The sequence below is a fragment of the Benincasa hispida genome, chromosome 9 (assembly GCF_009727055.1).
Source record: "Benincasa hispida cultivar B227 chromosome 9, ASM972705v1, whole genome shotgun sequence".
In the NCBI taxonomy this organism is placed as follows: Eukaryota; Viridiplantae; Streptophyta; class Magnoliopsida; order Cucurbitales; family Cucurbitaceae; genus Benincasa; species Benincasa hispida.
This window is the reverse complement of record NC_052357.1, coordinates 43,834,584-43,849,005: the sequence shown is the minus strand read 5'-3', so window position 1 is coordinate 43,849,005 and position 14,422 is coordinate 43,834,584. Positions and strand designations below refer to the sequence as shown.

General features: G+C 33.0%; 2 protein-coding genes and 1 long non-coding RNA gene across 3 annotated transcripts; 2 read left to right on the top strand and 1 right to left on the bottom strand.

The window, feature by feature from the left end:
- Positions 1 to 733: 733 nt before the first annotated feature.
- Positions 734 to 5,911, top strand: LOC120086768 (probable serine/threonine-protein kinase PBL23). Its single transcript, XM_039043560.1, has 5 exons — positions 734 to 857; positions 2,875 to 3,056; positions 3,640 to 3,829; positions 4,887 to 5,278; positions 5,579 to 5,911. The coding sequence occupies exons 1-5, from the start codon at positions 734 to 736 to the stop codon at positions 5,909 to 5,911; spliced, it is 1,221 nt and encodes a 406-aa protein (XP_038899488.1).
- A 1,616-nt stretch (positions 5,912 to 7,527) lies between these two features.
- On the bottom strand, positions 7,528 to 8,597 carry LOC120085346. Its single transcript, XR_005483885.1, has 3 exons — positions 8,492 to 8,597; positions 7,905 to 8,020; positions 7,528 to 7,769 (listed from the first exon to the last, which is right to left on the bottom strand). It is a non-coding gene; the product is annotated as an uncharacterized LOC120085346 (long non-coding RNA).
- Positions 8,598 to 10,427: 1,830 nt separating this feature from the next.
- On the top strand, positions 10,428 to 11,016 carry LOC120084741. The gene is made up of 2 exons (XM_039040564.1): positions 10,428 to 10,620; positions 10,679 to 11,016. The coding sequence occupies exons 1-2, from the start codon at positions 10,428 to 10,430 to the stop codon at positions 11,014 to 11,016; spliced, it is 531 nt and encodes a 176-aa protein (XP_038896492.1).
- Positions 11,017 to 14,422: the final 3,406 nt, after the last annotated feature.

Sequence of the window (14,422 nt, the reverse complement as noted above, 5' to 3'; positions counted from 1 at the left end):
GAATATTTAGTGAAAAATCAAGAGTAAAAGTTTACCTCTTAAAATCTATGGACCAAATAGAAACGAAACTCGAATTTTAAGAGTAAAATTGTAACATTGTGAAACTTAATAACTTAACAAAAACAAAACTTAAAACTTAAGAATTAAAACCAAACCCAAAATGATATTTTCCTAAATTTAATCTCATATATATCAACAATAACACTTCCAAACTCTAAAATTTGCACAAAGCCTAAAAAGTAGTTATAAATATTAAATAGAGAGGAAATTACATTGCAACATACACAGTGTAAACATAGAACCTCCTATTTTGATACCTTGTTAAATCATCACTAAACCTAAATTTCATTGCGACTTGTATCGTTTACCGAATCCAACCACTCATCTCCCAAACTTAGCAAATTTGACTCCAAGTCTCTCTCAAATCCAAACTTGGTGGCTTAAGACAGGAAGACAAGAAAAAAAAACATCATGGTACAACTATTTTTCCCTCCTAAAAGACCAGAAATGAAAAATTCTAGTTTTCTTTAAAGAAACAGCTGTCAGTTAATGTAGGATCCAAAATTCCTTTTTGTGTGTACTGTTTTTCCTTTTCATTCTCCTAATATGGTTTCTTCTTCTGTTTTGTTCTGTTATTTATTTGCTAATTTGCTTTGCAAGTATTCTTTATAGACTGCCATTTGTGAATGAGATTATATTATTTGGAGTTTGTGAAGAAGAAAAAGGGAAGAAGATGAGTTGGTTCCAATGTTGCATGTCAGAGGAGAGAATCAATAGAAATGCTTTGAAAAAGAGCATTAAGGAGTACAATGACACAAAAACTTTAGCCTCATTTGCCAATCTTTCCTTCAAGTCTGGTAGCCTCTCTCCTTCTATACTTCTTGGCATTGTTTGCATATATGATTTGTTTTGGTGCAATGATCTATTTTTTCACCTTTTGTGAAACCTCCAAGCATTTGAATCTTCCCAACTCAAATACAATATTTGGGTATCGAATCGTTGTATCGTAGGCACATTTCGGTAGTTTCTTTCTCATTATGACTTTTTATTTTTTCTAGATTCTTTTTTATAACTATTTGGTTTTTTGTTTTTATTTTCTTGAAAATTAAGTCGATAAACAGTACTACTTTCAAGTAATGAAACATTTTTTTTTCAATGTTTTTTAAAATCCAAGCCGAGTTACGAAACTAAGAAAGTATTTTCTTGTTTAAACTTGTTTTTGTTTTTCAAATTTAGTTAAGAATTCATATATTTACTTTAATTAGGAAAGATGAAAACATGATTAAGAAACCGTGAGAAAACAAGAACAGTTTTCAAAAATCAACTAGTTATCACATAGAGCCTTAGAGTTCTCTATCTAATTTCTAATAGTTCATTGAAGTAAGGGTGTTCAAATAACCCGACATCCCGAACAACCTAGACTACACCATCAAAAATTGTAAAGATTGGGTTGGATTAATTTTTTTCTTCAGTTGGATTGGGTTAAACTTTTTCTATATTTGTTGGGTTGGATTGGGTCTCGAGTTAGCTAAAAAGAAATTAGGGTTGATCCAATCCAACCCAAATTTTATATATACTTAATATATATAGTTTTCTTTGTTTAGAGTTCGACTACTTTGGATCGATGAATTTGTGAATTTTTAACTTTTATAACTATTATGATATTTGTCTTCATTTAAAGTGTGTAATAAATATCATAGATATTTGGTATTTTATGCCAATAAGAGCATAGCTCAACTAACACAGTATTCATACTATTAACCTCGTGGTCTGAGATTCAATCCCCCACCCCACACTTTAATTACAATATCTTCCAAAATATATATATATATATTTGAATTTTATAAGATTTTAGTTATTAGCAATGTATTGTAGATAAATTTACATATTTTAAATTAATAAAGACAAAATAAGTTACGAGCAACTCAACCCAACCCAACCCAACCCTTAAAATTTGGGTTGGGTTGAGTTAGATGCTTTATTTGGGTCTTTTGGATTGCCAACCAAACTAACCCGAATTTTTGAGTTAGTCCAAAAAATACCTTCAACCCAACCCATGTACATTCCTACATTGAAATTTGGAATATGTTTTTGTGCGTAAATCTTTCTTACACACAACATGGTATTTTTCTTGTACCAAGGTCTCGTAATGGTTAGGAAGAGAGAAGATATTTGATATTTAAGTAATGACAACTATATATATTTTCATTTGGTAGGTGGTCTTTTGGGGTAAAATAGAAAACAAAGCCATGAAGACTTTATGCTCAAAGTGGACAATATCATACAAATAAAATTTTGGAGAAAATTGTAGTCTCTAATAAGTTGCATTAAACTTAATTGCATCAATAGAATCCTCGAGTGATAAATAAAAAAGTGTTGAACCTTGGAGAAATAGTTATCCAATAAATATTACATGAGGTTTCATCTCAAAATCAATTGATAAAGGGAGGAGTAACCTATGTATCTCATCTTGAGATCTCTCTATCTTTTCAATGTGGTATTTTCAACATGTCCATTCAAAATGGTACCTTTTTTAGATTCACAATTATTCTTTTTGGGTTCATTCATATAATTCCATGATATATAAATAATGAAAACTATTATTTCTATTGATATGAGATCTTTTAGGTGAAACCAAAAACAAAATCACGAGAGTTTTATAGCTCAAACTGGATAATATCATACAATTACGTGAAAAATATAAGAGAGATGTCTTTTACCAACAAAATTAAGCTTCAAAATTGTTATATGGTAGAGGCATTTGGTAGTTTATTTTTCTCAATAAATTTTACATTTTTCACAAGGTTCCTTGTTTAAGACATTAATTATTATTGCTTACATTCTTCATAAAAAACTTGGGTATAAACTTTGCAGGTAAAAATAGAGGAAGGTACACAAATAAGGGGATAAAGAAGTTACGAAAAAGAAACATCTTAACTCAAACTTTTACATTTCGTGAGCTATGTGTTGCAACAAATAACTTCAACAACGAAAATCTATTGGGGGAAGGTGGTTTTGGAAGGGTTTACAAAGCCCTCATTGAAAGCACAAACCAAGTACCATCCATCTTTACTTTTTTTTTAGTTTAATTGCAATTTAGTCCTTATAGTTGGGAAAAAGTTGCAATTTAGTCCCTATAGTTTTAAAATTTTGAATCTAGTCCTTATAGTTTGATAAAACGTTATAAATGATCTCTATTGTTTGATATAATCCTCGTACATAATCCCTGTCATAGGGACTATTTATGAGAGTTGAACCAAACTATTGAGGCTAAATTCTAACTTTCTACAAATTATAGAGACTAAATTTGTAATTTAACTTGCTTTTTATTTATGCAATCTATTCGAAATGCAAGTTTATTTAATAAAACCGTTACTTTTTTTAGTAGAGCAAAAAGACAATGGATGGAGATTTTTTACCTCCGACCTGAAAGAAATGAGTATATATATGCAAATTATGTAAATTACTCTTTAACTATGTTTATGTTGACCTGCTTCATAACCATTTTCTTAGTTTTGACAACTAAGCCTCTTTTTTGGAATCTGGCTTAGAACTAAAAATAAAATCGTTATCAAATGGTGTCTTTTTAAGTGTTCTCGAGTTTTCCTATTGATTTGTACTTTTTTCCGTCTTCCTTAGGGAACGGCCGTGAAGCGACTTGATCCAAATGGATTTCAAGGGGATAGAGAATTTCTTGTAGAAGTTTTGATGTTGAGCCTTCTTCACCATCCCAATCTTGTCAATTTGGTTGGGTATTGTGCTGATGCAAATCAAAGGATTTTGGTTTATGAGTATATGGCTAATGGTTCCTTGGAGGATCATCTTCTTGGTATGTTTTGATAATTCATTCCGTAGTCTAGATTAAATTATAAATTTAGACCCTATGATTTGGAGAACATGAGAGAATTTAGTTCTATAGAATTTAGTCCCTATATTTTGATAAAAACTTCACTAATAGACCTTACTGTATGGACTATTTATGAGTATTTTATCAAACCATAAGAACTAAATTTTATTTATAAACTATAGAGACTAACTTCTAATTTTCTCCAAACTATAGGGATCAAATTTGTAATTTAACCCATAATCTAGTAGTATGGCTCCAAATATCAGTTAGTTATATTATTATTCCCATATTGAAAAACATGTGAGTTCATTGGTATTTCTTTATAAAGTTAGATGGAATTTAATTGAATAGAATTAATCTACATTTAAGAATTTCTAAGTACATTGAAGCTAATATAGTAAAGCATATATGTAGGGTGTAGCTTAAGTGTGACAATTGAGATAATTCTCCAACAAAATTTCTTCTATGGTGTGTTATTAGGTTTTATAATGGAACAAGTTTGATCTTCATTTAAAAGATTATGAGATTTAGAGTACTTGAACAGTATTATTATTGTAGGCTCGTCAACGCTTCAACAATATTTTATTTCAGAAGATGATATTTCAGGTGAATCTTCAAACATATTTTAGTTTACAATACATCCTTACTTATGTTTTTAGATTCAAAGTATTTGCAGATATAGCACAATACAAAAGAATTTGTAGATACAACAAAACTTAGATTTCGCTTTTAAAGTCTATACGTGATAGATCATATAGTTAGTAGGAGTGTATTAGTAATAGACAATATCATTGGTAGAAATCTATCACTGATAGATTTTGTTATATTTGCAGTTCTTTAAAAATGTTACTATACACCTAATTATGATCCGTAAAAGTGCTACCGAACGTAATTACTTATTAATAATGTACATGTTTAATTTTCAAATAATTGAAATCCAATTCAAAAGTGAATTTTCTTTAACCATATCACTCTGTTCAAGAACTAAAGATGATTAAAACCTTGAGCTTGCCTTACTATACTTCTCTATTATTTTCAGATACACCTTCAACCAAGCCACCTCTAGATTGGAACACAAGGATAAAAATCATCGGAGGAGTCGCAAGAGGACTCGAATACTTACACGAAACCGTCAATCCTCCTGTGATATACCGCGACTTTAAAGCTTCAAACATTTTGTTGGATAAAGAATTCAATGCAAAGCTTTCTGATTTTGGCCTTGCAAAGATAGGTCCCATCGGAGATAACTCTCATGTTTCCACCAGAGTTATGGGAACTTATGGTTATTGTGCTCCTGAATATGCACTTACAGGACAATTGTCGACCAAATCCGATGTCTATAGTTTCGGCGTCGTCTTCTTGGAGATAATCACAGGAAGAAGAGTTATTGACAATACGAAACCAACTGCACAAAAGAACTTAATTTCTTGGGTATGTGCTTTTATAACAACATTGATGTTTTATCGACATTTCTTCGATATTTGATCTTGATAATATCTTAGTAAAGACATTTGAATTCGTTATTGTAATGTGATAATGTAGATGTTGATATCTTTAGTTTTTAAAGATTTCAATACTATGACATTTCCATCCATCTCAACCACTTAATATTGATTTTGACATGCTAGATCTTCTCATATTTCAACCCTACAAGTGAATCCATCAACTTAAACTTTTGAATAAATCAGTAATTTAATACGTCTTTAGCCATTATGTGTGTCTTCATCGTAGGCACAACCACTTTTCAGAGACAGAAGGAAATTCACACTAATGGCAGATCCAAAGCTAGAAGGAAATTACCCAGTGAAGGCTCTTTATCAAGCTCTAGCAGTTGTAGCCATGTGTTTACAAGAGGAAGCAAACACTCGGCCATTGATTAGCGACGTGGTTACGGCACTTCAATATTTAGCTGTAAACAAGCACGTCGATGAAGATGTAGATGACGAATCAGATTCGGTGTCGGGATCAGGAACAGAATTTAGTTCATATTCATGTTCAACCTCTCCTGATAGAAGAAGTGATCTTGGAGGTAAAAATGTTGATGTTGAAGGTGATGGGAGGTGATTTGAAAATTGACCAAAGAAATAAAATGAGAAGACTTTGGAACACCTTCTGGCCATTTATAAATATCGTAGATTTAACTCCTACGATATTTATATTTGAGTTCAACGACATGTCAAGTGGAGGATTCAAACTTCTAATTTCTTAGTTGAAAATATATGTTTAAACCAACTGAATTATATTCCGATTAACTCTTGAAAGTTGGAATTGGGATGGCTTAATAAGCTCCCACATCTCCTGTTACTCTTTGTAATATGTTCTGATATAACTATAGCGTTTTAAATATAATGGAGTAAATTGGCCCGAAGCACAAAAAATTTTCTTTTAAAAAAGCCCTCAAATTTTAAAGGTGGACTACAGATTTAATATTCTTACCGTTACAAACATTTTTTTGCGGCTAAAAATGTTCTCTTACCATTTGAATGTTACATATCTAAAATCAATTATAGATTTGAAACATTTTTCGAATTTTCGACCTATAAATACAAATTCCGGTTTGAGAACACACAATTTTTTTTAATTTTCCTACAATTTTTTCCAACGAGTGCTCATTTATCAAGAATATTGTGTTAACTTGGGGAGCAATCAACATGAGATGATGAGCACAAGATCGTGCTGCAATTGCTTTCAAGACAGTAATCACTCCACTACACAACAATTGATTTGTTCGACAGTCTGTTTATGCAATTTAAAAGCAATTCTAGAACTTGAATAAATTGGAAGACTGTTGTTGAGTTTGGGGATTAAGCAACAACTATGGCTATGGTGGCTATGAGATATGGCGATGTTGTCTGCCCGAGGATGGCTCTGTTCAATTTTGCCATATCTTCTAATGAAGAGTTTTGATTTCCAACGGCTATATTTCTTCATAACTAACTTATGATAAAAGATCTACCTAATATAAAAGGAGATCTATTCTGTAAAAAGAAAGTTAGAGTCTATGAAACACAGATACTTCATGTGAGACAAAAAATCAGTATCAGACACGTATCAGATACCGATACTTCTAGATATTTTCCAGATACGTATCTGACACGCGATTTGACGTATCTATACTTTCAGATACTTTTCATATACGTATCTGACACGCAATTTGACGTATTTATTTCTATGTGTACTTTTTTTAAGAAAAAAGACAAGTAGCTCATCTAATCTTTTCCAGTCTAAAATTAGAAACATATTTAAAAAGCTCACTACTCAAGTCCAAAACTAAAAGAAAAAAATAACGAACCAAACCTTAGACTAGAATCATCTAATCTCCATCTTCACATTTGAGTCTCCACAAAATCCACCAAAATATAAACCATTTGGATATCTTCAATAATAAGTTCTTCGTTTATCTTCATACTTCTCTCAATATTCTTCTTCTTCTTTGCAATATAAGTCACTTTTCTATTGCATTTTATTAACTATTGTACTTCAACATCTTAGATGTTGTTTTTTTTTATTGTATTTCGGTGTTTGTATTCTATTTTGTGCTATTGTTATTAACTTGTATGCTAAATTTATCTATATCTTAGATTTTTTTAAAGAAAAAAATGTATCTTCAACGTACCAGTATCGTTGTTTTTTAGAAATATATTTATAAAAAAATGACGCATCCTTAGACGTATCCGTATCTTAGTTTTTTAGAAATTGACGAATCGTCGTATCCATATCGTGTATCCGTATCTGTGTTTGTATTTCATAGGTTAGAGTGAATATGTAAAGAGAGAACTTATCTTCATTCTTATAGCCTTCTAATAAATCAACTTCCCCTTCTCGTGGATGTAGGCATACTTTGGCCTAACCACGTACATTGCCTTGTTCATCTTCTTCTCCTTCATTTTCTATGTGTGCATGTTTGTGTTCTTCAATTTTCCTTCCAGAAATTCACCATTGATAGAAGCAGTGAATTAGTGAGAGAGTGAGAGGAAAACTGAGTTTAGAGAGGAGAGATATTTTCATCTGAATTCAAAATGAAAAGAACCTAATTGAATTTGATAAAATTTCTTACCTCCCACGTGGTGTTCTCAAATCAGCAACGTGGCCATTTCCTCTCCACATCTGTCACCTACCACTAATTCTTCTCGGATCAGATTTCTTCTCCATTTTTGGGTCTGCAGATAAAAACTAAAGCCGTACAAATTGGTGTCAGAGTATTTGAAATTCAATAAAGCAGTTTTTTTGGAGAATCAAGATTTTAGTTTAGAACATTCATGGCAGTAGGAAGGTTTAAAATTGAAAATTTCGATAGGAAAGGGTGATTTTGGCCTTAAAGCCATTCTTGGTCAACAAAAGGCAAACAAAGCCCTTTTAGATCCATCAACACTTCCAAACACAGTTACAACACAAGAAAGGAAAGTTTGGGAGCTCGCAACCTATGGTATATTGGTTTTAAACCTTAATGACAATGTATTAAGGGAAGTTCTAGATTAAGAGATAGCCTATAAGATTTGGACTAAATTGGAAGATTTATTTGCCACAAAAGACCTTTCAAACAAGATGTATCTAAGGGAGAAGTTATTCACATTCAAGATGGATTCATCAAGATCATTGACTAACAACTTTGAATTCAAAAAGATAGTCTATGAATTTAAGTACCTTAGGGATAATTCAAGAAGATGCCATCATATCAACCCTGAGAACAAAGAAAATTGAGCTTCAATCTGTGAAAAAAAGAAACAACCTAGTGGTGAAGGATTGTTTGTAAAGGAAAATTCAAAACCTAACCATGGAAAAGGTGGAAAACAACAACCTAATGATGAGAATAAGCTTAAACAGAAGCTGAAATGCAAATATTGCAAGAAGAAAGACCACCTAATTAAGGATTGTTTCATTCTAAAGAGGAAGAATCAAGAAAAAGAAGCTAAAGCAAACAGCCTAAAGTTGTAATAGTTGAAGGATCCTATGTCTATACAGATGCACTAGCCTCAACACAAGACAAGGTCAATCATATTAATCCCCTTGAAAAACATGATTGGGTCTTGGACTCCGGATGCACCTACCATATGACTCCTATTAGACCTTGATTCAACACTTACAAGGAGAGATTGATGGAGAAATGGTCTATATCGGAAACAACCAAGCTTGTAAAATAATTGGGGTTTGATCAGTGTCATTGAAGCTAAAAGATGGGACTATGAAATTCCTAAGAAATGTTAGACATATGTCATTTCTCAAGAGAAACTTGATTTCTTTGAGAATGCTAGACACAATTGGGTGTGAATACAGAGGAAAAGATTGAAAATTCATGATAGAAAAGCAAACGTCTAAGGAGAATAAATACCTAAGGACAGATAATGGGTTAGAGTTTTGTAGTGAGGAACTCAATCAATATTGTAGAGAGAATGGAATAACTAGACATAGGACAATGAGGTTTACACCTCAACAAAATGGGGTGGATCATGGAAAAAGTCAGATGCCTACTGTGTGATGCCATTCTAAGTGAGAAGTATTGGGTTGAAGCTGCTACTTTTACAGCGTACACCTTAAATAGGTGCCCTCGTACATCCCTAGGCTACCTAACCCCTGAAGAAAAGTGGTCTAAACATCCACCTAATCTAGAAAACCTAAGGATATTTGGTTGTGTTAGATATATACATCAAAGCCAAGGGAAACTTAAGTCTAAGGCTGTCAAATGCATATTTGTAGGGTTCACAGATGGTGTGAAAGGTTTTAAAATGTGGAATCATATTGAAAAGAGATTCATAATCAGTAAAGATGTTACTTTCAGACGGAAGGAAATGTTTATGTAGAAGGAAGAAGTAACAACTGAAGTCCCTAAGAAATAATGTTAATTGACCCTCTGTTGACATCATCTCCATACCAAATTACGTAAATTATCCTTACCTCTTCATCTTCTTTCCTTTTTACTAAAAACCAACCAAAACTAAAAACTATTCATTAAAATTTTCTAAGGCTAACGGCTTCGTCTCGCTCATAAACTAAAAACTCTTTAGAATCCATCATTTGGGCTTGCAAATGATTCCACTATTGTCGACAAATCGTATCTAATCGATAAATCTTCAATCTGTGCCTGAAAATGTCTTCAACTGATCGGTAATGGGGCTTTGTGGGTTGTTTTGGGTTTAGAAATACTATGAACCTATGGTCTTTTTTTGTTTTTTTTTTTTTGTTTTCGATGTATTCTGTGGTTGAAGACGAGTAAAAATAGTTTGTGAGCGAGATAAGTGAGAGTGAAATCAGTGAGAGCGATATTAGAGAGAGCGACACCAGAAAGGGTGGGTCGTTCTGGGGTTTAGAAATACTGTGAACCTATGATTTTTTTGTTTATTTTTCTGGTTTTCGATGTGTTCTATGGTTGAAGACGAGTAAAAAGAGAGAATGTGAGCGAGATAAGAGAGAGTTACTAGAGAGAGCGACACCAGAGAGAGCGACACCGGAGAGAGCGATACTAGAGAGAGCGATACTAGAGAAAGCGATACCAACGAGATTTAAACAGAATGTTTCTTTACAATTTTTTTTTTCTGGAGGATTTTATTGGTTGAATCTTTATTTCATACAGGAGTGATTTAATATGGCAACACGTTTCAAAATACCTGTAGTCGACCGATTTCCTGGTCAAGTAACGAGCTTGGCCCACATTGTTAATGCAAACAAAATTGTGAAGGAGATGCTTACCCCAAGGCAGTTAGAGATGTTCAAGAGAATAGTTTTTGGGCGATTTGTAGATGTTGACATGGTGGCTAACAGCCCAATTATCATCATATGTTGCTGAAGGAAATGAGGACGAGATCTGACTCAATGTCATTCTCTGTTTGTGGAAAGGTCGTCACTTTGTGAAGGATGATTTTTTGTTGATGACTGGTTTGTGGCGATCCCCAACGCGAGTTGATCAGAATGAACAGTCCTCGTATGAACTTGCAATCAAGTATTTTGGTAATCGAGTGACGAAGGACACCTTACATGTCCGTCTACTAGAAGAAAAATACAAGGAGTTGGAATTTGAAAACGATGAGGATGCTGTGAAGATCACATTAGTCTACTATACTGAGGTTGCAATGATGGGAAAGAACAAACAGAAAAATGTAGTAGACCTCAAACATTTTAAGGACGTCCAAAACATAGAGTACTGCAATAGTCTTGATTGGGGTACCATTATTTGAGAGAGGACACTCGATACCCTAAAGGCTGCAATGAATGATAAGAGTAGTCTATACAAGACGAAGGTGAAAGAAAATAAAAATTACGTCGTGAAGTACTCTTTGCGTGGATTTTCACAAACGTTCCAGGTAAATTTGCTTAACATAATAATCGTGTTGTTTGATTTAATATTACTATTGTTTTTAATATATGTTAAATTTTATTTAGGTATGTGATAAGCACCCGCGATGCTTGTTGGATACAAAGCTAGAGGTCCTTTTAGGATCCTTGCAAACACTTACAAAGAAAGCTACTTAGATCGAACTTAGAATCTATGATGGTCACTCTTAGATCCTAAGACAACTCACTCCAGAATTAGTTTGATCAAGACTAATCCAATGAATTGATTTAAATATCAAATCTAAAGCAAGATTTGAAAAGAAATAGACAACACCAAAAGGGTTGAATTAAGCACAAGCTTTTTTACTATTGATAAACTGAGTTTTGAAAATATTACAAGCCATTTTATAGGCCAAATGGTCGTGGATGCAAGAAACTCAAAAGTCATTCAAATACAATTAATTGCAAATTGTAGAAAATAACACCTAGAAACTTGAAATTTAATTGCATACTAAATTATAAGTCCAAATGCAAAAACTAGGAATGTATAAAGTCTTTCAAATTTCCTTAAATATCTCCTCTAGAAGGTGGCAAAGTAGATATGCACGTTTGACAAGGTTTGAACATCACATTTTCCCATGCAGTGCACACATGACAACATTTTCTTCACAAAATCTGCACACTTTTTTTGACCACCATGTCATCTTCCAAATTATAGGACTTTTCCATGCCATCTTCATGTCATTCTCTTCTTGACTCATTGAACTAACATTATATATAACTTTGGTCTCAAAATTATTTGTTGGTTCTTATGAATTTGCAAGTTTTTGAAGATGTAGTGTGAATGCCTTTGAATCTTCTTTGCCTTGCTTCATGTAATTGGTCCTTTAGGTACATGCAATGTTCAATGGTTGAATTCATATCATCCCCCCTTTCTTTAAAAGGATTTGTCCTCAAATCAAGGTCTTCATTCCCTACATCAAAAGGAGTCAAATCAGCCACATTGAAAGTAGAACTTACGTTGTACTCACCTCGAAGATCCAATTTGTAGGCATTATCATTGATCCGCTCTATCACTTGAAATGGACCATCTCCTCTTGGTTGAAGTTTAGACATCCTTTATCTTAGAAACCTTTCCTTTCGTAGATGTACCCAAACCCAATCACCGGGTTTAAAAATCATTTTCTTTCTCCCTTGGTTCTTGCTATTGACAAGCTTTTGATTCTTCTTTTCAATCCTTTCTTTGACTTCTTTATGCAAATTTTTTATGTATTCTGCTCTTGAAACAGCTGCATCACTAGTAAACATATTAGTTAGCAAGGGTGACAAATCTAATGGAGTTAATGCATTAAAGCCATACACAACCTCAAAAGGTGAACAATGTATGGTGCTATGTATTGCTCTATTGTAAGCAAACTCTACAAAAAGTAGAGTATCCTTCCAAGACTTGAGATTTTTAGACATTAATGACCTAAGCAAAGTTCACAATGTTCTATTAACCACCTCAGTTTGCCCATCGGTTTGTGAGTGACAAGTTGTTGAAAACAAAAGTTTAGTTCCCAACTTACCCCACAAAACTTTTCAAAAATGGCTTGAAAATTTTGCATCTCTGTCACTAACAATGGTCTTAGGAATTCCATGCAATCTAACTACTTCCCTAAAGAAAAGATTAGCTATGTTAGTAGCACCATCTGTTTTATTACATGGTATGAAATGTGTCATTTTACTAAACCTATCAACTACCACAAAAATGTTATCATGATGTCTCCTAGTCTTTGGTAGTCCTAAAACAAAATCCATGCTAATGTCAACCCAAGGTCCACTAGAAACATCTAAAGGTGTGTAAAGACCATGTGGTTGTGTCTTAGACTTAGCCTCCTTACATTTGAAATATTGTTTGCACACTTTATTCATATCCTTTCTCATTTTCAACCAATAAAAATGTTCAGCCAACATGTTATATGTTTTAAATTCCCCAAAAGGCCCCATTAATCCTCCCTTATGAGCTTCCTTCACAAGAAACTCTGAATAGAACACTTAGGAATACAAAGTTTTCCTTTCCTAAAAAGAATTTCATCAAACACAATATAATCATGCACGTTTTTCCCTTCTAAACACTGAATATACACATCATGAAATTCAGATGTCTCTACTTTGTACAAATCAATCATGTATTTAAAACCAAGAATTTTTGCACTAAGGGAAGAAAACAATGCATACCTTCTTGATAATGCATTAGCCACCATATTATCCTTACCTTTCTTGTAATGAATGACATATGCAAATGTCTCAATGAACTCTACCCATTTAGCATGCTTCTTGTTCAACTTTGTTTGGCTTTTGAGGTGCTTCAAGCTTTTATGATCCGTGTGGATGACAAACTCTTTTGGCCACAAGTAATGTTGCCAAACTTACAAAGCCCTTACAAGAGCATGTAATTCCTTATCATATGTGGGGTAGCTAAGTTGTGCTCCATTTAGCTTCTCACTAAAGAACATGATTGGCCACTTTTCTTGCATCAAAACAGCTCCAATCCCTATCCACTTGCATCACATTCAATTTCAAAAAGATTGGTCAAAGTTAAGTAAAGCAAGACAAGGTGCATTAGTCAATTTATCTTTCAATTCATTGAATGCATTTTCTTGCTTTTCTTTCCATTCAAATTTCACATTCTTTTAATAAGTTCATTCAATGGTGAGGCTATGCTACTGAAATCCTTAATAAACCTTTTATAAAAACTAGCCAAACTATGAAAAGATCTTCACCTCGGTTGCATTGGTGGGTGTTGGCCACTCTCGAATAGCCTTGACCTTTTCTTCATCAACTTCACTCAATCCTTTCCAACAATGAATCCTAAGAAATTGACTTGGTCTAGACAAAAGCTACACTTTTTGAAATTGGCATAAAGCTTTTCTTCTCTAAGTTTAAGGCAAAATTGTCTTGACATGTAACATATGTTCATTCAAATTTTTTAAAGTAAACAAGAAATTCATCAAAGTATACCACAAACAAATTTTTCAATGTATTCTCTCAAAACATGATTCATTAGCCTCATAAAAGTACTTGATCATTGGTAAGACCAAATGGCATAACAAGCCACTCATAAAGACCAAATTTTGTTTTGAAAGCCATTTTCCACTCATCTCCCACATGCATTCAAATTTGATGGTAACCACTTTTAAGATCAATTGTTGAAAACAATTTTGCACCATGTAATTCATCTAGCATGTCGTCCAATCTAGGAATATGATGTTGATACTTTACCGTTATTTTGTTGATGCTCGACAATCAACACACATCCTCCATGTC

Coding starts and splice junctions, on each gene's coding strand:
- LOC120086768 (XM_039043560.1), top strand. CDS start 734: ATGAGTTGGTTCCAATGTTGCATGTCAGAGGAGAGAATCAATAGAAAT. Junction 3,057..3,639: donor TCATTGAAAGCACAAACCAA/GTACCATCCATC, acceptor CGTCTTCCTTAG/GGAACGGCCGTGAAGCGACT. Junction 5,279..5,578: donor AAAAGAACTTAATTTCTTGG/GTATGTGCTTTT, acceptor TCTTCATCGTAG/GCACAACCACTTTTCAGAGA.
- LOC120084741 (XM_039040564.1), top strand. CDS start 10,428: ATGGCAACACGTTTCAAAATACCTGTAGTCGACCGATTTCCTGGTCAA. Junction 10,621..10,678: donor CAGCCCAATTATCATCATAT/GTTGCTGAAGGA, acceptor GTTTGTGGAAAG/GTCGTCACTTTGTGAAGGAT.